This window comes from Leuciscus leuciscus (assembly GCF_965113295.1).
Source record: "Leuciscus leuciscus genome assembly, chromosome: 3".
NCBI lineage: Eukaryota > Metazoa > Chordata > Actinopteri > Cypriniformes > Leuciscidae > Leuciscus > Leuciscus leuciscus.
In genome coordinates this window covers 56398341-56422678 of record NC_138727.1, presented here as the reverse complement: position 1 = coordinate 56422678, position 24338 = coordinate 56398341, and the positions used below count along the sequence as shown (strand labels likewise).

The 24338-nt window shown below is 39.9% G+C and overlaps 1 protein-coding gene and 2 long non-coding RNA genes across 3 annotated transcripts; all 3 read right to left on the bottom strand.

Annotated features, from left to right (window-relative positions):
- Positions 1–8318: 8318 nt before the first annotated feature.
- LOC309494729 (uncharacterized protein) lies at positions 8319–11530 on the bottom strand (the record flags this gene model as incomplete). The annotated part of the gene is made up of 9 exons (XM_082164142.1): positions 8319–8940; positions 9069–9236; positions 9320–9490; positions 9614–9718; positions 9982–10099; positions 10508–10599; positions 10712–10829; positions 10926–11273; positions 11474–11530. 9 exons carry the CDS (start codon positions 11528–11530, stop codon positions 8711–8713), a joined length of 1407 nt encoding a protein of 468 aa, XP_082020268.1. The 3' UTR covers positions 8319–8710.
- A 62-nt stretch (positions 11531–11592) lies between these two features.
- LOC309493966 lies at positions 11593–16372 on the bottom strand. Its single transcript, XR_014204144.1, has 3 exons — positions 16002–16372; positions 15744–15845; positions 11593–11819 (listed from the first exon to the last, which is right to left on the bottom strand). It is a non-coding gene; the product is annotated as an uncharacterized lncRNA (long non-coding RNA).
- Positions 16373–16786: 414 nt separating this feature from the next.
- Positions 16787–17621, bottom strand: LOC309493985. The gene is made up of 3 exons (XR_014204163.1): positions 17340–17621; positions 16996–17092; positions 16787–16902 (listed from the first exon to the last, which is right to left on the bottom strand). It is a non-coding gene; the product is annotated as an uncharacterized lncRNA (long non-coding RNA).
- Positions 17622–24338: the final 6717 nt, after the last annotated feature.

Here is a 24338-nt window from a genome sequence, read left to right as displayed (position 1 = left end):
GAGGTTAAAGCGCGCGAGCAGACCATCTACGGAACAAGCCGGACTCCACCATATCTTTATGTACACAATAATAATCTTTTACATTGTAATCCTTTAATTTTGTAATCCTTTAACAGGTGGGCACAAATGCATTTGCTATTTAAACAACGTGGCACAGGACGTGTAAATGATACTTGCGTTAGGCTGAAACTAGCAAAAGACACTTGCGTCGCGCCTGGCGGGTGTATGATAGGGCCCTATAGCTTCGATTATACTCCAGTTCGGACGCGTGCACGGATACGGACTACTTGTATTTATACTACTGAAAGTGTATGCTAAGGTCCGCTCGGTGGACGTGTTCCACACATGCGCAGTAGATCGGCGCGTATACTTCCACACAATCAATTTCCCTCCACGAATTATTGCACATCTGGCTGTCTTTATATTGTTTTAACGATTCTTCAAACAGCCTCTCTTCAAATTCGACGTCCATGTTGTTTTTCCAGCGCATGCGCAGTTGATGCTTTTGTAGAATAGCGACGCAAAAAATGGGAGGCATGCGGATGTCCACAAAGAGCCTCCGTGTACACCCTCCGATGACGATTGTCTTTGTCACGCGGACCCTCGCGCATGCGGAAAGTATAAAATTTTTAGACTACGACACTCATACAAACCTCAACAATGTTGACAATCAAGAAAAAAATTCAAAATTAAATAATAAAAGAATACAGCTACATAATCGATCCATGCTGCAATGCATGCTGAGCCATGAATTAACCTAAATGAACTAGCCTAAATGTGCCCTGTTAGTGGAGCCCCTCAAGTTCGAATCGCCCGCTCGTTGGACTCAAACCCGGGCCCGTCCACATGGGAGGCAGGCCTTCTAACAAGGAGGCTAAAGACCACAGTCTCTAGCGTCAGTCGCTACAGCGCCTTTTGAGATTAGGGGAGTGAGGTTTATACAAAGGGGGAGACGAGACATTTTGCTCACAAGACGAGACGAGATTTTTGCACAGAATTTTTAAGAAATTTAAGATAAGACATTTATCAGACGCTTAGACTTAATGCAACTGTGATTCCTGCTGAACTGTGTGTGATCGAAACTCCTGCTGGATGAGCAGACGTTTACTATAGTTTACAATTTAAGCAACTGTTATCCAAATGAATTGAATGGTTTTTATTCCCATAAAGAAAGCAAAACATCAGTGGAGACAGTGACGAGGAGGCACCGTAATGTAATGTAGCGGTGGCATATTCTTTGCTAATTTCACCCTCACGCTCCGTCATGGCGATATCGCAAGACAGCTTTTCACTCGACGAGAAATCTCATCACATTTTAATCTCGCGAGATCTCATTGTACAAGATCTCGTCACACACCTAGTTTATACGCACAGCTCTCACTGGCCTACGTCTGCTACATTAGCTGTGTATAAACTTTTAAGAAGTTTGTGTTTCCATCAGGATTTCTGTGGGGTCCAGATGGCTTGTTCATATCCAGTGAGTTGAAGAACTGGTCTGAGAGCAGGCAGTTCTGCAGAGATCGAGGAGCTGATCTGGTCATTATCAACACTGAAGAGAAACAGGTGAGTTTGTGTGAGGGGGATATGTGTGCCCTTCCCGCGGTTCAGGGAAAATCCCTTCCCACGACTCCACCTACAAGCTCAAATAAAGAAAATCACACACACACAAATAGTTCTACATGCACACCCACGTAACATGTCTAAAAGGCATTTGTGCAGTTTTGTTTAAAAAAGTCAAATGCCAGACCATCTGATCTGAACCATGGTAAAGTTGACAGTGAAATGTGAGATTTTTTTTTTTTTAACAGCAACCCACTAATAATCTGGGATGAGATTTGTGAATCACTCCACTTAATGTCCATCACAGAAAACCAACATCACATGATCATCTTTGCTTTAGGAGTGCATTGTAACAAGTAATGTGTTTTGTCAAACACTGCTACAAAAACTACAACGAGCCCAACTAGAGCAAACACTGATCACCATCATGGTAACTTCAAACGAAACTATTATTTTCAATAAAACATCAACGTCTAAACCCCTGTTAATTCTCAATAAGAACTTCTGTAGACGTCTGACAGAAATAAAGTCAGTCTGGTTTAAGTAAAGCTGGTCTTCTTTTCTCTTCAGTTGATTTCATCTAAGGCTGTGGCTGGAAGTCAGTTGTAGTTCTTATGTTTCTCTTTTTTTCTTCTGTCCTTGTTGTTTCAGTGATTCTGCTTGTTATCATCAGGTGTCTTCTGGTCAGGTGTCTTCTGGTCAAAATGGTCAATTATCACCTAATCTATCACTTAATTATCTCATTACCTTAAACACTGCTTCAATGTTACTTTTAACACTCTGTAGTGTGGACACATATGTACACCGAGGAGTGTTAATTTAACACTGGGGATTTTGCTGTGAGCAAAGCTTTAGTTCTTGGAGCTCACTCTGTTTGCTTGTTAAAAAGACTGACGGAACGTTTCGTTTTTGTACTGATTTTAGACTCGATTTTAGAAGTTATCCATTGCCTCGAATGGAAGATTGCGTGGATCATGTTGGAAATACTGTGTTTGTTACTAAAATCAGTCTGCTTAAGGCGAGACACTACAGGTGAATAGGGTAACATTTTTAACTAGCAGATATAACCATGAAACTCTCCCAGTTGATTACCTACATTAAGATGAGAAAAAAATGTATTACAAATTTTCTGTAATTTTCTGTTTAAATATGCAAATTAGGCAATATCTAATTAAATATGCGCTAATTTGTATATATTTTAAAAAACGAAATCTGAGTATTGGATAAAGCCAGGTTAAAAAATATTATTTTCATTGTGTTCACATATTAGATGGGGAAAAAATGACAGAGGGATTTATGGATATCTACTTTTGTTATCCTGTAAATCAGAATATACTGTCTATATAGGTACAAGACTGGCTCACTGACTCAAGCAATGAAATGAGGACTATTAGTTTTATATGGAATGACTATTCAGCATTCACAAGTATAGTTAGTTTTGACTGACATGACATAAGCAAATTATGTTATAAAACAGCAGAGAGTTGTATGAAAGCAATTGATGCAATGTTGAAGAATGTTCTTTGCAAAACAGTTTTGTACAGTAGATGTGTATTTATATGTTACTTATTGTCAGTCATCACTTGTGGAGTAAATCTACTAAATTTCATTAACTACAACATTGCATCAGTATAACTTTTACTCTCTATAGTTCAGGACCATATGTACACTGAACAGTGTTCATTTAACACTGAGGTATTTGCAATGTACAATTAAACAGCATCTTAATAATTAATTAAAATTAATTGGAAGATTTTCTTGGTCTTTTAACTATGAACACACAATAAGAAATGTGATATGCAATACATGTGAATTCCATTGTGGTCTTGCTGGCATCATACCAGCATTCAAAGGCAAACATAGGCTGGTTTACCAGAACATCCGCTTCCCATGCTGACCAGCAAGCAGCATCCCATTCTGGTCCAAGCATAAATATAATAAAATATACAATATGCTGTTGGATTTTTCAGCAGGGACGATCTATTTCTCTATTTCACTCATCACTACATATATATGCCTTCTATCCATACATACATGCATATACATACATCCAGCATTGTGTATGTTTGAAGCCTCAGTCCTTTTCAAATAGTTATATAATTGTTTTTGCTCTCTTCCCAATAGACTGTCCAGTGCATTTAAACCAAGAACACTTTCCAGTTTTAAAAACCATGGGAACGAGAATAATAAAAAATGTAAGTAACATTGAATTTATTTTATTTGTCTTCTATTTGAGTTTCTGTGAAGGATAAGGCAGCTATGAAATCTAAAAAAAATAAACTACTAATGCTGCCTTAACGTGCTATTGGAAATTTCGTAGGCCTACTTCCCACTTCTGAAGTCGTAATTACGAGCTCATTGTATTCAAGTTTTTGACTTGAGAGGGCGTTCATGTCCAGTTTTTAAACTAGGAAACTAGTATTTACAATAATTACGATAGCACATGAATTAATAATATATAGATGTAAAAAAAAAAAGTTAATGTTATTTTCTTTAAATTTCAGGGGAAAAAAGAGACAAAAGTGCGCTGGCAGCCTTGCTCTGGCTGGTATGTACTTTTTACATTGATTTCACAGGGACCAGAATGTTTTTGTTAGTCGAAGCTTTGCATGCAGAGTTTTCAAGTTAAGAAGCTGTAAATCAATCTTTATTTTCTTTATCTTCTAATATTCTGCTACTGAAATGCAGTTGTACTTGCATAATAAATGCATCAATAAATGTCACAAAGATAAATTATTTCAAATGTATTTTGTTTTTCAGTGGAGCAAAGTGGAAGGACACATGGGAGCCTTATGAACTTTTTCATGCAGACTGATTTGTAAATGAATAAATAGAAGTTGTTGTTTTTTTCTTCAGAATCTCACTGCAGTTTTCAGACACCTCTTCATTTCACCTCTTCCTTTGTTTTCTGTCCTGTGTTGTCTTTTCTCCTCCTCTTTCCCACTGAAATGTCATTTTCTGTTAACATATTGCCGGCATTTGAGAAGACTGTGTTCTCCCTCATTGGGGAGGTTTTCGTTGAGTTTTTGTTGTTTTTCAATAAAGCTTATTACACAGTCTGCCTCATCCTCAGTCCTTGCCTCATCTCTACCCACAACCCTGACACTAAAGTTCATTTATCATGGAACTGTGATACTTACTGCTGGGGTATTACTGGCTTGTGAAATAATGAAAATGTCTGTGATAACAATAGTTAAAAATTCACTATTTGTTCAAACTTTACCAGATTTGATTTTAATGTTTACAACATTATATTCAATAAATACATGCATTATTAATACATATGATGACATTATGTTTTTATATAGGTATATCATAAATTGTGAATAAAAAATAACATTAATAACGTGCCATTTTTAGTGCTACAATCAATAAATTATTTAACATCTTTTAAATAGTTAAGACAGAAATATATATTTTGGTAATTACACAAAAACTGCTCCACATATCAAAGAATGCAGACGTAATGTAATGTTGTCAAAATGGTTTATGTTGGAATATTTTTTGTGGGAAAACTTTTAATAGGCAAGTGACTGTTAAACATAACGTATACTTTAAATTAGGTACATTACTTTTGCAGACATTCCATTCATTTTCTGTATCATCGTTCATTCGAATTACTAGAGATGTCCCTGGGAGACGGGATGCTGTGCATTAGTTTGGGCTCTACATTTGCCCTTTTTTTATTATTTATTTATTTTTTACATTTATTTAATTAGAAGAAATACATATTTGAGGAATCTATCCCTTCAGTCGGAACCGGAAAAAAAGTCTGTCATCATTTACCATAAATGGAAAAGTAAGAGTGTTCAACTGGGTTGTCATTGGCTGTGACGCTGTCGCAGAACTCGCTGTGGTTGGACAATCTTTTAACCCATTTAAAACGGTGTTTCACGTTACAAAGTATGTTTTGGTGTCATTATTTCGTTAGTAATACATTAAGTTAACTATAAAGTGTCTCTATGTTGTGAGCAATAATTATTTTACCGAGATCCCAACCCTAACCGTAAGCCTAATCATTCCCTCATACTTCAAAGAACTACAGTGCCATGTTTCCCCCTTCCATTGATAGAATGAAAGAGATATATGGGTAATGTAGTTTAAAACGTTTTGTAATGAAGCGATACATGTGAAATAAATAATATCTCTAATGGACAAATGGATATCTAAATATGTTCATTGTGCAAAGTTTTATATAAGGGGCAGGCTGATATTTTATATTTTACTGTGAGCACTTGAAGAAAAAAAAAGTACAGTGGCTACTGAAAGTATTCAGACCCCCTTACATTTTTCACTCTTTGTTATATTGCAGCCATTTGCTAAAATCATTTAAGTTATATATTTTTTCTCATTAAATGTACACACAGCACCCCATATTGACAGAAAAACACAGAATTGTTGACATTTTTGAAGATTTATTAAAAAAGAAAAACTGAAATATCACATGGTCCTAAGTATTCAGACCCTTTGCTGTGACACTCATATATTTAACTCAGGTGCTGTCCATTTCTTCTGATCATCCTTCATTTGAGTCCAGCTGTGTTTGATTATACTGATTGGACTTGATTAGGAAAGCCACACACCTGTCTATATAAGACCGTACAGCTCAAAGTGCATGTCAGAGCAAATGAGAATCATGAGGTCAAAGGAACTGCCTGAAGAGCTCAGAGACAGAATTGTGGCAAGGCACAGATCTGGCCAAGGTTACAAAAAAAATTCTGCTGCACTTAAGGTTCCTAAGAGCACAGTGGCCTCCATAATCCTTAAATGGAAGACGTTTGGAACGACCAGAACCCTTCCTAGAGCTGGCCGTACGGCCAAACTGAGCTATCGGGGGAGAAGAGCCTTGGTGAGAGAGATAAAGAAGAACCCAAAGATCACTGTGGCTGAGCTCCAGAGATGCAGTCGGGAGATGGGAGAAAGTTGTAGAAAGTCAATCATCACTGCAGCCCTCCACCAGTCGGGGCTTTACGGCAGAGTGGCCCGACGGAAGCCTCTCCTCAGTGCAAGACACATGAAAGCCTGCATGGAGTTTGCTAAAAAAAAACACCTGAAGTACTCCAAGATGGTGAGAGACCAAGATAGAGCTTTTTGGCCTTAATTATAAGCAGTATGTGTGGAGAAAACCAGGCACTGCTCATCACCTGTCCAATACAGTCTCAACAGTGAAGCATGGTGGTGGCAGCATCATGCTGTGGGGGTGTTTTTCAGCTGCAGGGATAGGACGATTGGTTGCAATCGAGGGAAAGATGAATGCGGCCAAGTATAGGGATATCCTGGACGAAAACCTTCTCCAGAGTGCTCAAGACCTCAGACTGGGCCGAAGGTTCACCTTCCAACAAGACAATAACCCTAAGCACACAGCTAAAATAACGAAGGAGTGGCTTCACAACAACTCCGTGACTGTTCTTGAATGGCCCAGCCAGAGCCCTGACTTAAACCCAATTGAGCATCTCTGGAGAGACCTGAAAATGGCTGTCCACCAACATTTACCATCCAACCTGACAGAACTGGAGAGGATCTGCGAGGAGGAATGGCCGAGGATCCCCAAATCCAGGTGTGAAAAACTTGTTGCATCTTTCCCAAAAAGACTCATGGCTGTATTAGATCAAAAGGGTGCTTCTACTAAATACTGAGCAAAGAGTCTGAATACTTAGGACCATGTGATATTTCAGTTTTTCTTTTTTAATAAATCTGCAAACATGTGGGTGCTGTGTGTACAATAATGAGAAAAAATATGAACTTAAATGATTTTTAGCAAATGGCTGCAATATAACAAAGAGTGAAAAATTTAAGGGGATCTGAATACTTTCCGTAGGCCTACCCACTGTATGTCTGGAAACTGTGCCCAAACTATTTAGTAAACATAGCATAAGTAGTTCTCCTGCAGATTTTCTCTTTGATACGCTAACTGGACTTTGAGTTACAGCCATTTGAAATGTGCATTTTTTTTGCTCTTACAGGGGCCACTACTGGGCCCCTGGGGGTGGAAGGGCAGTACAGTCTATAAAGATGTATTCTCTTCATCTTCAGTTATGCTTTAAGTGTTTGTAGAAATGTAGCCCATTGTAGCCTCTTGCAATACCTTCCCTTTATTTCACTGAAAACTGGCATATGTGTCACAACATGCAAGTATATGGTGTATTGTCACAACATGCAACTTTTTGGTGCATTGTTGTCCCAAATTTCATACAATACTGAACAAACACTATTTTCCCCATATCAACAGCAACCTCTTTTAAAGGATCTTTTAGAAAGGCATATGTATTGTCTTAATTACTGTTGTCGTCAATTGCGGATACACCATAAGCTTGCTAATTAATTTCATTGCATTTTTCCCCCCTGTAACCATTACTGTTTTGCATAACACAGAAATTTCCTTCTTAAAATCATACTGCTGTCATAAAAGTGTGAGGGTTTACACTAATTTAGTGGTTTTAACATCTAAACACACTGACACCTTAGATATGATGTTCATTATTACATGAATTACTAAATTGCACAGATGGTAACACTTTACAATATACGGGTGCACTAATATGCATTAATTCATGCTTAACTAATGCACAGATAATGAGTTAATGTATGACTCATGAAGAACTAAAACATTTATTAATTATATATTAATTGTATTAATAAAAATGTAAATAAATTAGCTTGTAGTAGAAAAGTATACCAATACTAGTATACCAAATCAGTTGTCACTAAAACTACAACTATAGCTGTTTTTTCTTAATACACACACACACACACGTAAATATGGCCACTTTTTTATTTAACATCATTGTTACTTTGAAATAATCTTCTATTTAACACAAAATAAAAACATGTCTCAAAACACTTCCCATACATCCCCCAATCCCAGCAAGACACTGCAGGATAAATCTGTAAAACCCACTGGAAGAGAGAGAACAGAAAAATAACAAAATGGATAACTTCATGTCAGCTTCTTAGTACCCCTTCCTACTCAGGTAAAGTTCATCTTTTTTTTTCTCCCATGGTTCAAGCATTCATTTGCAGACACAAAGGAAAGATTAAAAATAAGTGGAAGAGAGGAAACAGAAAGATTGAGAAACAGAAGTGGAGTAATATATAGCATGAGAGAGACAAATAACATGCAAGGTATTTAGCATGTTATTTATATTAATAACTACAGAAGTTCATCATCTTCATCAGAGCTCTGATCAGTACTGCTTGAGTAAAGGTCTTCCGGCAAGCTTGAATATTCACATTCTTCAACAGTAATATGTTCCGTTATGCTGTCTATTGCCTGATAACTTCTTTTGACAGTGTCCTGGTGAGCTCTTAGCTGATGTAATTTTCTCTGCAACACACACCGAAGTCCTTGAATCCCATCGTCTGGAAGATTCCAGGGGTTAACTAGAAAACAAACACACAAACAAACATGAAAATTAAGTAATCATTTCATTTGGGATAAAGAAATTATGTATTTTATGAATTGTAATTATGAAATGTTTTTTAAATTAAAAACATTTTTAGGTTCTTACCATCTGAAATGATGCTATCAAGCAAACCGTTCAGTTTGTGTTCCTGACTTCTTAGATAAAGCCAGTGCTGCTTTGCCTCTTGAATGAGGATAATCTGTTCTTCCTCTAGTCGTTGAATTAGCATCACCTTGTCAAAGACCTTCTTCTTTGTTAAGAGGTTGACACCATCTACATAATACAGGTAAACAATGTAAATAAAATAAATATTGATTAAATATTTAATGTGAATACTGACGCTATGCATCACTGACCTTGTACTGCTAGCTGCCAGGGGAAAACATAGTCATTTTGAAGGACCTCCTCAACAGACACAATCTTAAGGGAAGGGTCAGCAAGGTCATTGTGCTGCTCAACTGCAGAAGCCAGCTTTTTTCTCTCCTCGTTTATTTTTCTTCTTATTTTATTTCGTCCTTTGTTTGTGGCTGAAACACAACTGACATTGGCATTTTGTTTATTGCCATTTGTTATTTTCAACAAGAATAATAGTAGTAGTAATAATAATGCCAAAGTAGACGAATACGTTCTTTCCTAAATATTTAAAATACCAGTGTGTCTGTAAAGACGATGCTGCCGTTGTTTAATGCACAAAGATAATTCTTCTATTGTGTTCCTTATTGGCTGGATTGCAGCATCACTGTCCCAAACAGTTGCTGTAAAAAAATGACATGTCAATTTTAATAAACTAAAACTATTTGATCAATTACAAGATGTAGCACAATGCAGTGATAGTGTTTTGCAATTGTACACTAATGGTGCTTTTCCACTACACAGTACCAGCTCGACTCGACTCAACTCGCCTCGCCTTTGTTTGGTTTTCCACTGTGTAAAAGTTGTACCAGTACCTGGTTCCAGGTACTTTTTTTCGTATCACCTCAATGACAGTATAAATGTACTTATTGTAGCGGTTACATACTAGTGTGGGCCCACTCCTGTACATCTGTGACCCACTGAAGGAGTACACCATCATCTACAGCCAGTTCCATTTTCATGTCTTGTAGGCTTTCGGTCTCTTTTTTGAGATTCTGCTGAGTCTGAAACATACAAACCAGTAAACCAGTGATGTGGTTAGTTACAATGGCAAGATTATGTGATTAGTTGGTTTTGTACATAGATGGACCACTCTTCCTTATAGAACTGCTTCATCTCATCTATATTTTAGGATATGTGGTGTGAATAGATCTGTAGAGGTCATTCCACAGCACATCTATTGGTCTACAGTCTGGATTGCTGTAACTGTCATTAGCTTTTGTAGAAGTCTAGGAGTTCACATACATTTTTCCAAACTATGCTCTGAATATGTGAAAGGTATAATCAATATGTAGAACAAATCAATAATGTGTCTGAAAACAAACTTTCATTCAAATACTTTCCTGGCACTTTAGAAGAGATTGATGCTTCACATTTAACAGATAATAAAGAATAATATAAATAAAGATTGCCTTTTGGTATCTTGTGCAAAGAGTTTGGCACATATTTTGAACCTTCATTTTGTTCCACCCCATGCACTGCAATGTGAGCAAATCTGTGCGTCCTGTCAATCAAAACAAACTAATTTAATACAAACACTTAAAGTCTTACATTTGAAAATTTAAATATTTGGAAAATAGTTAATTGAGGGCCACAATACAAATAAACATACTAACCTGCTTTGGACATGAACTTAGTGCTTATACCAATCCTTGATAAAAAGCTATTCGCTTGTTCCACTTTTTCCCCCATGGTATATGCAGCACCAGTTTGAAAGCTTCCACTCCATTTGATCTATTGAGTGAGGAAAAGTGTATTACATGAAGTTTTTATCAGAATGTATAACATAACATTTAAAAGAGGCAATATAAACACATTGGTGTGAAATACCTCACATTTTATGCCATGTACTTTCGCATGCATTACTGAGAGGAATGGCTTCATGTTCAGAAGATTTCTCAGTTCCGGGCAGGCCTGGCAAACTTTGATTAGGTATGGCCAGTATTTGCACATGATGTCAGCACAAAAGAAAGTTGCATTTTCTGTGCAGAGCTCTTTCTGTAAGTACAAAGGATATGCATAGATCTCTCCTCTAAACATATTGAGTGCCCTCAAAAGAACACCATGCCTACAGACAGCGACTTCAATTCCCTCCTCATCCAGTTTACTGCTGGTCTTTCTGGAAAACTCTTTCGCAGCTGCAAACTCAGCAGATCCACATACACCTTTGCCTCCAACCTACATTAAATACAAGATAATAAATACAGGTCTAAAACATTTTGAGCTTGTCCACTTCCAGTGGTAGTCGAAAACCCATTTGACCAGATTGCTGTCATAGTATAGACAGATTTAAAATACAGATGTAAATGAGAATGTCTCCCTCGTCTATTTGTGATCTGATCAACCAAAATGCATCTTAAACTAGGAGTAAACAGGACCATACACTGCTTATCTCCTGCTTTGCTCGAATGAGGTTGGAGCTCAACAATAGACATTTTTGTCTATTGTCAATACACAGTTTTAATGCTCAGTGTATGAGAAAGGTACTCACTCTGCCATAGTGCTCTGTCTTCATGTTAAGCATTCTTAAGAATGCTAAACGGGACATTCCTGGAGCAGCCATTTTTAGGTCTTCGAATGACATGAAGACTTCTTCATCATAGATTGTGCCGGAGTTCATGGTTGCAGGCCAGTAGCCACTGTTCTGCATTTCTACCACACCTGGTATCCATGTTTCTCTGCATATGGGACAGTGAAGATGGGGCAAAGACAGTTCGTAGCGACCTATAAAATAATTGTCAGTAAATTAGATTATGATAGAATGCAAATGATGGCCGAGCAGAGTACACACATTTAAATGCATAAAGACAGCTTCTGCCAATGACTTATATTTCTCTAGGCAAGAATATTCTAGACAAATTATACAAATCAGGTGCTGATATTATACATACCATATCATCAGAAATGAGCTTGTAAAGCAAACCAACATGTTGGTTTAATATCAACCAACAGAAATGTACAAATTGGCTACTGCAGTATATGTGTAGCAGCTTAATTAAGCAAAAAAATTAATAGCAAAATAGTAATTATGACCAAAGCCATTTTTAAAAAGTAGAGTACATACATGTATTTAATTTCCAAATAATAAACATTCATATGTTAAAGGGCATGTAAGGAATAATTGACGACAGGCCGTTGAATTATTAGAAAAATAATGCACACCCGAGGTGGTAATGCGGTCACGACGCGAAGCGGAGTGGCCGTTACACCTCGGGTGTGCATTATTTTTCTAATAATTCAACGGCCTGAAGTCAATTATTCCGCTTATACTACAGTTACCACACCTCTAAACATTGTTCAGATTATGTATTTCAAGACGTTTGTAAAGTTTTTGTCATTAAAATGCTCTTGTATGAAGGACTAATTTCTTACGCATCTAATCCCATGCCTCCGTTGCTAATTCCAAAACGTCATTTTAGAGTTAGTAACGGAGGTTTGAGCCGCTGATAGCAGACTAATGCTGGGGACACACGACTAGCTGACACATTCTCTGGTTTCATCGACTGCAGCAGATTTTAAACACCGACTTTGAACACAGACTGAACGCGCTGAACACGCGTTTGGACATGATCAGTCATAAGTATCAAGTTACATTCATTATGCAGTTATTAATGCAGTTATTAGAGAGAGATGTTGCAATAATGAGACAGAAAAGCATGTGCGTCAATATTATTATTTATTTATTAATTCAATTCGTTTCAATTAATTCGTTCATTTTTTTTCCATTATTGACAGATGACAGTAGACTATAAATGAAAAACACAAAGCCCTTTTAACAAGTAGGCCTATCAATAATTATTTATTTGTTATATTATCTGCAATAAAAATCCGTGCTGCAGGACTATCCATTTATTTAGCCTATATATTCAGTTTAATTTTCTATTGATTATAGATAGGACTATATACTTTATTTATTAAAATTAAACTGCATGTTTCTATTGATTGTAAAGCTAGACATTGAAAATTGCAGATCAAGCGCACGGGGCGAAATGCTTTTTCTTGTTATGAATTGTATCCTACTTTCCGTTATTACAGTTGACTACGCGAAGTGATATGGAACTGTAATGCGGTCAAGACCTGCCTGGAACTACTTTAGCCGTGCGTTTCCCTGAAAATAATGCACACCTTAGAACGTTCGTCAACCAATCAGATTCAAGCATTCAACGGCCCTGTAGTATAAATGTTAGTATCCACTCACTCAGTCACTCACTCACTCACACACTCTCACTCACTCGCACGCTCGCACACTCAGGCTCACTCACACGCAGGCACGCTCACTCACTCACTCACTCACTCACACGCACGCAGACTCGCTCACTCACACGCAGGCTCGCTCACTCGCACGCTCACTCACACGCAGGCACGCTCACTCGCACGCTCACTCACTCACTCACTCACTCACACACACGCAGACTCGCTCACTCGCACGCTCACTCACACGCAGGCACGCTCACTCGCACGCTCACTCACTCACTCACTCACTCACACGCACGCAGACTCGCTCACTCACACGCAGGCTCGCTCACTCGCACGCTCACTCACTCACTCACACGCACGCAGACTCGCTCACTCGCACGCTCACTCACTCACTCACTCACACGCACGCAGACTCGCTCACTCACACGCAGGCTCGCTCACTCGCACGCTCACTCACTCACTCACTCACACGCACGCAGACTCGCTCACTCAAACGCAGGCTCGCTCACTCGCACGCTCACTCGCACGCTCACTCACTCGCTCACTCGCACGCTCACTCACCCGCACGCAGGCTCGCTCACTCACACGCAGGCTCGCACACTCAGGCTCGCTCACTCACACGCAGACTCGCTCGCACGCTCACTCACACGCAGGCTCGCGCGCACGCTCACTCACACGCAGGCTCACTCACACGCAGGCTTGCTCACTCGCACGCTCACTCGCACGCTCACTCGCACGCTCACTCACTCGCTCACTCGCACGCTCACTCACCCGCACGCAGGCTCGCTCACTCACACGCAGGCTCGCACACTCAGGCTCGCTCACTCACACGCAGACTCGCTCGCACGCTCACTCACACGCAGGCTCACTCACACGCAGGCTCGCTCACTCGCACGCTCACTCGCACGCTCACTCACTCGCACGCTCACTCACCCACACGCAGGCTCGCTCACTCACACGCAGGCTCGCACACTCAGGCTCGCTCACTCACACGCAGACTCGCTCACACGCTCACTCATACGCAGGCTCGCGCGCACGCTCACTCACACGCAGGCTCGCACACTCACACGCAGGCTCACTCACACGCAGGCTCACTCACACGCAGGCTCGCTCACACGCAGGCTCGCACACTCACACGCAGGCTCGCTCACTCGCACGCTCACTCACTCACTCACACGCACGCAGACTCGCTCACTCGCACGCTCACTCACTCACTCACTCACACGCACGCAGACTCGCTCACTCACACGCAGGCTCGCTCACTCGCACGCTCACTCACTCACTCACACGCACGCAGACTCGCTCACTCGCACGCTCACTCACTCACTCACTCACACGCACGCAGACTCGCTCACTCACACGCAGGCTCGCTCACTCGCACGCTCACTCACTCACTCACTCACACGCACGCAGACTCGCTCACTCAAACGCAGGCTCGCTCACTCGCACGCTCACTCGCACGCTCACTCACTCGCTCACTCGCACGCTCACTCACCCGCACGCAGGCTCGCTCACTCACACGCAGGCTCGCACACTCAGGCTCGCTCACTCACACGCAGACTCGCTCGCACGCTCACTCACACGCAGGCTCGCGCGCACGCTCACTCACACGCAGGCTCACTCACACGCAGGCTCGCTCACTCGCACGCTCACTCGCACGCTCACTCGCACGCTCACTCACTCGCTCACTCGCACGCTCACTCACCCGCACGCAGGCTCGCTCACTCACACGCAGGCTCGCACACTCAGGCTCGCTCACTCACACGCAGACTCGCTCGCACGCTCACTCACACGCAGGCTCACTCACACGCAGGCTCGCTCACTCGCACGCTCACTCGCACGCTCACTCACTCGCACGCTCACTCACCCACACGCAGGCTCGCTCACTCACACGCAGGCTCGCACACTCAGGCTCGCTCACTCACACGCAGACTCGCTCGCACGCTCACTCACACGCAGGCTCGCGCGCACGCTCACTCACACGCAGGCTCGCACACTCACACGCAGGCTCACTCACACGCAGGCTCACTCACACGCAGGCTCGCTCACACGCAGGCTCGCACACTCACACGCAGGCTCGCTCACACGCAGGCAGGCTCGCTCACACACACGCAGGCAGGCTCGCTCACACACACACAGGCAGGCTCGCTCACACACACGCAGGCAGGCTCGCTCACACACACGCAGGCAGGCTCGCTCACACACACGCGCAGGCTCGCTCACACACACACGCAGGCTCGCACGCAGGCTCGCTCACTCACTCACACGCACGCTCACTCACACGCTCTCACTCACACACTCACTCGCAGGCTCGCACACGCTCGCTCGCTCACACGCTCGCACGTTCGCACGTTCGCTCACTCGCACGCTCACACGCTCACTCGCACGCTCACACACACACTCTCGCATGCTCGCACACACACTCACGCGCTCACTCACGCGCTCACTCACCCTTCATGTTAATTAAAGTAATGGACCTCCCTATGCCAACACTGTACGTTTCTTCACCACAACTGCATATGGAATTAGGTAGTGCCATTGGTAAGAGTCGATCTACAAAAAAAAAAGAAAACATTAAAAGAAAATGTTTCAATTCATAACTTCGCAAGTTTGACAATGGCAGCTTGTAGTTATGTGACTATTCTATGAATTACATTTATAATGACATTTATTAGAAAGTAATTATTCAAAACTAAAATAAGACAGTACCTTCATGATGGTGAAAATATTGCCCATCAGAGTCCTGCTTCACCACTGTGGTGGGAGGTACAGCCTTGTAGAAGCCGAAAATCATAGTGCTTCTGTTGTGAAACACTTGTGTACGGTGTATAGCACAGTCACAGTCAATGCAGGTGTATTGTTTAGGCAAACAGTCTTTGCATTTGACCACCGCCACCTTTGCCTTGCACTGTGAACACAACTGTGTTGTGATATGCTCTGTTGCAAGTCTGTTGCTGATTAACAAGGGTCTAGCCTCCCTCCATCTTTCTGATGAAGCTGCTGTCCTAGTGCCCAAATGCAGTGATGCTGAATGTGGGGTACTCTCACAATGAAGGGTAGAACTAGCCACTGACAGCAGGTCTTGCAACTCGTGTAGAAGAGAATCTGTGACACCCCCCCCCCCCCCCCCCCCAAAAAAAAAACCAATTGCAAATTATGTACACCACTGAGAGTAACAAAACAGTCTCCTGTCTAATGACACAGTGCAGTTACCTTACTACAGATAATTGCTTTTTGTTACAATGTAGGGCACTGTTGTGCTAATTAAAAAAAATTTAAAAAAATAATAATATTATATATATATATATATATATTTTTTTTTTTTTTTTTTTTTTTTAAGTTTAAGCAAAGCATTTTATATAAGTATCATAGATCAAAATCATTTGGGGCTACTGGGGCTCATATGGGGATCTTTGCACATCATGAAAAATGTATAGTTTCATATAATTTATATCCAAAAATAAAGACATGAACTTACAATAAGACCTAATAAATGTAAAAAAAAAAAAAAAAAAAAAATCATATAGGCCTAACCAACCATGATCTGGACCCTGGTCTGGAACAGATTCTGTTGGCTGTGGACATGCCCTTGATTGCCTGACTCTTGAATCTGAATGTAAAAGTCAGTCAAAACATCTTTGTTATTTAAAAAACTAATGTACAATATAATAAATTATTTTCCTTTAGGATGACAAAATCTTACCATGTGAAGTAGAAGATTCTGCCCTTTGCGGACGTGACTTCTCTCTCATTTTACACTTGACTTTACAGCTGGACTGGATCCTTTTTTTCCTCTTTGTCTGTAAAAATCAAACATTACACTATATCTGTGCATCATTAAGATCGGACGTTTTGTTATGCACATCAAGATTGATAGGATTATGACTGTCTGAATCCTAGTAAAAATTAATACTATAATTTAAAGTATTTATTACATTATATCTATTGTTCCATCAATCTTTAATAATATTCTTAAAATTTTCAGTCAAATGTTATACTGATTGCCTTAAAATTTGGATGTTCAAAAACTACATTATATTACTTTACCATCACTGGTTGGACCTTTGGGTCACTTTTGTTTGGTTGGTCAAACATCTCTCTGGATTCCTTCAAAAGATGGTTGAGATTATTCTTGGAACTCTCCTGGCCAAGTGCTTGAAAAATCATCTGTCCTTGTTTGACTATCTGACAAAGGTCCATTTGTGCAGGGTCAGTACGTTTTTTTTTAATGAGGGCATCCATTTGGCTGCGGTCATACACCTCATCGAGGGCTGCAGCAACTGCGCGCCCTTTTCTTACTAGTTCATCAAGTTTGCTGTTATCTGTCATAGTGTGTGATCTGAACATGTAAAAAACAAACAAACAAACAATAAATGCGTCAAAATAATTATGAATATATGTATTATATTAAATATAGTATCAAACTAAGGTGACCAGATGAAATGGAAACCGGGGACATTTCCTATTTGAGTGGTCAAAATATCACTAAAATCTCATTCGTTATTATCTTTTAATTAAAAAACAGGGACAATACATTTTTGAATGTGTTGTTAGAGGCTCCCTATATTATATTAACATTAACAATTATGATTTAGTTTGATTATTAGGATTTTTGGTCTGGATTTACCATATATACCCGAATATAAGACGAGGTTTGTGACGTCAAAAATAATAATGTCCATATCTGACTCGGAGTATTCCAAATGTAACGTCAGTTGTGATCAGGGACGGACTGACAATCTGTGCGTTCTGGAAAAGTCCAGAACGGCCGTCCAACCGAGGGCCGTCGGCAAAAAAAAAAAAAAAAAAAAAGTCTAATAAAGCAATACAGCCAACAGCAGGGGCACTAATATGACCACTTATACGTGTAAAAAACAACAACTGAGAAAGAAGAGTCGGCCTATAGCCACTGACAGAAAGTTAGGTTTATAAGGCTGCACTTTTAAATTTGCTTACATTATATTTGAATAGCAGTGGCTCTCCAACGTGGTGCCTGTGAGTTGCCCGCTAAACACATTCTATAAATAGCCCCAACTTAGCCGTCGGGGTTCCAGACTTCGAATAAATGGTATAATTTTGCGACCTTTTCAACTAAACGTTTCAATTTGAACTTTTGCCTCTACAAAATTACCCAACTCTCTTTGATTATACGCTGTCATTTGCGTTGCGTATGAGAAACATCAAATGGCAAACGCTCAAAAAGCGGAACAAAATTTGTTTGATCTGAGAAGCGCAGAGCATTATCAGTTCGGCCCAAAAAACAGCGATCGCGAACAAAGCAGCTGTGCGGGCTGATCTCGATCACGCGAACATTATTACACAGAGCTGTTCAGCGCAGAATTCTCTATCTCTATTATAAACCCACAAATGACTATGTGATTTAAGCTTGTAAAAAGCCAGATGAAACAGCGCTGATATTCTCAACATATTGACGCAAAAAAACAACAAAAAAACAACAACAAAAAAACAGGCGAAACATTGTTCCGAGAACAAACCAGTTAGAAGACATTTCACACCAAAACTTATGAATTAATGCCTAATGCAGTAGGCCTAATGTTTTGTTTAGAAGTTATGGCAGTTTATTTTTATTTTATTTTTCATTTATATTTATACTAAATGTTTGGGCTACTGTTTTTGATAACACATACAATAGGTTTATAGAAAATCAACAAAAAAAACAATACATATTGTCATATTTTTTCAGGAATTGTTTTTTTTTATTAAACGCTTGTAAGTCTGAACCAGAATATCAAGATATTTTATTATTTCCCATATGATGGTGAAAAGTAAAAAAGCGTCACCATGTTATGTAGGCCTATAATAAATATTGGAGTATAACAAATAAAAATTCCTTCTAGATTATTTTATCCCTTGAGGTAGCCCTCGCACACAAAAAGGTTGGAGACCCCTGGTATAGTAGCCTAACTATGTTTTATAATTACAAGTTTGTGTAATTTGGGGTTTCTGTAGCCAGTGACATTTCATTATTTGTATTTTATGGCATTGTCCATTTTTTGTTTTTATTTGAAGGCTGAGGCTTCATTAATAAACACAACCCCAATAATCATTGAGATGTTACTTGCTGTGAATAGCTTGTCTGATAGGCTACAGTAGTGTGGCATAGTATCAGCACATCCTGGCTAGTGTCTGTTGCACACGGCTAGGCGAATGGGATGATGGGCCTATTTGGGAGAAAGTCCAGGGCTGTTTTTTAGCCCCAGTCCGTCCCTGGTTGTGATGTAAAATAAAGCGTGCACCGTGTCTGCGGGAGATTTACGGCTCATATTATCCCTCATGCAGTTACAGTCTTATATTCAGGGACGTCTTACAGTACGGTAATACAATTCAACGAACCGCCAAAACAACAACAACAACAACGCTGATGATAAATATGAACAACACTATGATAAATAAAACTATTTAAAAAACATTTTAACATTTATAATTGTATTTAATATTTTTATTTTCATAAGTTTGTACAATATAAATTACTTTTTTAATTCAAATGTTTTTTTAAGTTTGCGCTTGCAATTAGCCTAACTCTTACTATTCTCAGTTGGTCTTGTTATTTTGTATTTTAAGCAGAAAGTATGTGCATTTCTGCACATGTTTTTGTTGCGATTGTAACGCTAATTGTTTAGGTTTTTTATAAGTGTGTGGTAATTACACTTTGTGACTGCGGAACTTTTGGGGACAAAACAATCCCGCAACTTGTTGAGGCTCTTTTATTAAGCACATACATACAGTCTTAATTTAATTTAACATGAACAGTTAGTATGTCACTAGTCAATATCCTTGAAAGCGATAACGATGTTTCTTTTTATATTTGACGATAATGGCGCTCTGCCCTCGGTTACGTTATTCATGAAAGTAACTTAGCGGCGCGCGCGCGAACAAGTCGAATCAGCGTATCTCACAGCCTGCTGTATGTTGGTTGAGCGCCTTTTTTGCAATATATCTGCGGGTTGTTTTGAACGAGATGTAAAACGGGGACATTTCCGGGGACAGAACACCAAAAACCGGGAAAACGGGGACGTCTGGTCACCCTGGGTGCGTCTCAATCAGCTCCCTAGTTCAGTAGTCAGGGCACTGATGTACTTGTGTACTGATCAGTGCCCTGACTACTAAACTAGGGAGCTGATTGAGACGCACCCCCTATCTCTCCAATGCTAAAACCTAGCATTACTCCAGTCGATGCACCTTTTCTATTACAAGACAGCAATCTGTTGTTATCTAACAGGACAAAAAGCAACAACTGCACTTAAAATCATCTTATTTCATAAAACACACATATAAATGAACAGAAGTAAATAAATAAATACATTTCCTCACCTGGAAAAACAGACATCCAAACTGTAACAAACGGAGTCTGTTGCAACTCTGAAATGAGTCCGACTCCGACACGTGTTCGGGAACGCGCACTTTTATGGTTTCGTCAGATTCTGATTAATTTGACATCAAAACCACAGAATCATAACGTTTATAGTTCATAAGACCTCGAAGCAAATTAATAATAAAATATAAATAAAATATAAATTCACTACATACGATTTAAAAGCAGCTTCATATAAATGCATTTATGGATATACGTTGAATATATACGTATTTTAAGTTTTAATACGTAAATATAGATACGTATCGAACCTGAAATAACGTCCATATGATACGTAAAAGTCACTATAATACGTAAATATATATACGAATTGGATCGTTTTTATTTACGTCTAAATATGTACGTTTCGTGTGTGAGATCAGGCTGTTCACTTCGCTCTCGACTGACCTTCTCCACGTCTGTTTGGGCCGTCCCACTTTCCTTTTTCCTTGTGGGTTCCAGTCTAGTGCTTGCCTTGTGACGTTGTCGATTGGTTTGCGAAGTGTGTGACCTATCCACCCCCATTTTCTTTTCTTGATATCCTTGCCGACTGGTTTCTGGTTGGTTCTGCTCCATAGGTCTGTATTGGAAATCTTCTCAGGCCACCTGATGTTGAGAATGTGGCGCAAGCACTTATTGACAAATGTCTGTATCTTGTTGGTGATGGTGTTGGTAACCCGCCATGTTTCGGACCCATAGAGGAGGACTGCTTTCACGTTGGTGTTAAAGATGCGGACTTTGTTGCGCTGGGATAATGCCTTGGAGTTCCAGATGGGCCGCAGGGTGTTGAACGCTACCCTTGCTTTGCTAATCCGGCTCTTAACATCATCATCTGCGCCGCCATCAATGTTGACCACGCTTCCTAAATACACAAAGCGGTCGGTCTCCACCAGGTCTTCTCCCTGTAGCTGCAGTGGCTGATGTAGTCGGTTGTTCATCCGCATCACCACTGTTTTCTTGATGTTGATTTTCAGGCCGGTCTTCTCTGCCTCCTCCGCTAGCCGTGTTAGCTTTGACTGTGCATGCTGCTGTTTGTGGGACAGGAGGCCGACGTCGTCCGCAAAATCCAGGTCCTCTAGATGTTTGGTAAAGGTCCACTGGATGCCGGTGTTGCTGCCCTCTGTGGTTCTTCTCATGATCCAGTCTAAGACGATCAGAAAAATTGTCGGCGAGAGCATACAACCTTGCCTCACTCCTGTCTTCACTGCGAAGGGGTCTGTCAGCTTCCCGTTGTGAATAATCTGACAAGATGAGTCCTCGTAAAGCTGCTGGATGATGTTTATGAGCTTTTGCGGGATTCCGTAGTGCTGCATCAGCTTCCAGATGATCTCCCTGTTGACACTGTCGAACGCTTTTTCAAAGTCAACGAAGGTCGTGTACAAAGGAGTCTGCCATTCGATAGATTGCTCGATGATGATACGCAAGGTGGCGATATGGTCTATACATGAAAGTCAAGTAATACTTTTGTAATATTTTTCAGTCAATATTAAATTACGTAAAGAACTGAGTTTGACTTTGTAGTGTATCCTTGTAGGTTTGATAGGGTTTCAAGTTAACTTCCCAGCTAACAGACTTTTGTTATAAGAATGTTCTCCAAATATTCAGTGTTGGTTCTGGGAATGTGAAAAATGTCCAGTTTTCTTGACGTTAGAGGAACGTGTTTTAAAAGGTATAATGTTCCTCAAACGTTCTTTCAACTTAATTTTGATTTAAAATTCAACATTATAGGAACGTTGATTTCTAACATTACAAGAACATAAAAATGTCCAGTTTCCTTAATGTTACTAGAATGTTATTTAAAGGTTAGTGTGATGTTCCTGAAACATTCTTTCATTACTCTTTTGAAAGAGTAATAAGAACACAAACTACAACTTTATTCAGACACAGCCTTAGATGAACTGAAGATAAAAGACATTAACTCTCTGAAGATCTGATTAAACAACTCCACAAACAGCATTACCAGCTTCTCTTATTACTGATCAGACAGACTTTATTTCTGTCACACGTCTACAGAAGATCTTATTGAGAATTAAGGTTTTAATTAAGGTACTTATTGAGGTTTAGATGTTGATGTCTTATTGAAAATGTTTCGTTTGAGGTCACCATCATGGAGATCAGTGTTTGCTTTAGTTGGGCTCTTGACCCTTGACTTTCTTTAAGTTGGTGCTTTATCAGCAATTGCAGGTTAACGTCACAGAATTCGTGTCGCGGCTGATGTGAATGGTTTTGACGCGAACTCTTCGCTTTTTCGTTTTGCTTTTTCGTTACGCATCCGGGCCTTAAGAGGAAAAATCATTAACACTGATATCACTGACAGGCAAGATACTGAGGATCAGCATGGAAATACCTCTTCAAAGTAAATAATTAGTCTATCTATCATATATTTTTCTCATCTCATTTACAGTGTCAGATCTGAATATTGCGCTGTTGGGCTCGACTGGAGCAGGAAAGAGTGCGTCAGGAAACACCATCCTGGGTGGAGAGAGAGAAACGTTTAAAGAAGGTTATTCTGCTGAGTTTGAGACCAAGATTTGTTCTTTGACATATACAGAGGTGGATGGACGAACAATCAATGTCATCAATACTGTAGGACTCTCTGATACAGTCATAAGAGGCGTTCAGAGCAAAATAGAGCAGATATTTGACTGTACACGTTATGGCGTTGATGTGTTTCTGCTGGTGATCAAACTGGGTGTGAAGTTCACAGAGGAGGTCGTTGCAGCTGTGAATAGTGCTCTTTACTCACAGAGATCAGTTACACGGTCCAGTAGAAGATTATCTGGGAGAATGTGAAACACTGCGGTCAGTAGTTGATCAGTGTTCAGGACGTTTTCATGTTTTAACAACAAAGATAAAGATCGATCTCAGGTCACTGAGCTTCTGGAAAAGATTGAGTCACTGAGGAGAAAGAATGTATATGAGAGATACAGACAGCAGGACTATAAGGAGACTCAGAATAAAAATGTTCTCAAGAAACGTGTGACTGGAGCAGCTGTAGGAGTGTTAGGAGCAGCAATAGCTGTTTATATGCACTCTAAAAATTTAATTCTGAGGCTTAGTAAATATTACAGTAATATTTAACTTTATTAACTTAATAAAATCTCTGAATATCATTTACTTGATTGTTTGAATTAAACATACCAAAATAACTGACTAAAAATAGGAGGAGCAGCAATAGCTGTTTATATGGGAACAGATCGATTAACTGCAGGAAAGACGGCAGCATCAGGAGCACTTCTCAGTGTTTGCTGCTCGACTCGATTTTTGTGTGTGAGAAAACACACCCCTAGACAAACATGTGTAATTGTAAGACGAATAGAACCACAACACATTTGAAATCTAAACATCAGATTCTTCAAATTTAGAACAGCAATGGTGTGTAAAATATGTTTGATGAAAAATATTGTATGTTAAACATTGTATTTATGTTATCACAAGAAAACAAAATGGGCTGGACATTTTCGTTTCACAGATTTCATTAAACTAAATAATTGTAAAAAAAAAAAAAACATTAACCCATATTTGGTGCATTATGTATGTATGGTGCATTAGACTGTTGTAGGAGTGTGACCTGTAGGTGGTGCTGTCTGAGTGTCATTTTAATGGCTTAGTTTCATCATCACTATAAATGTTATTTTTTATTTGTGTTCACCTGTCCATCAATTAACGAAAGT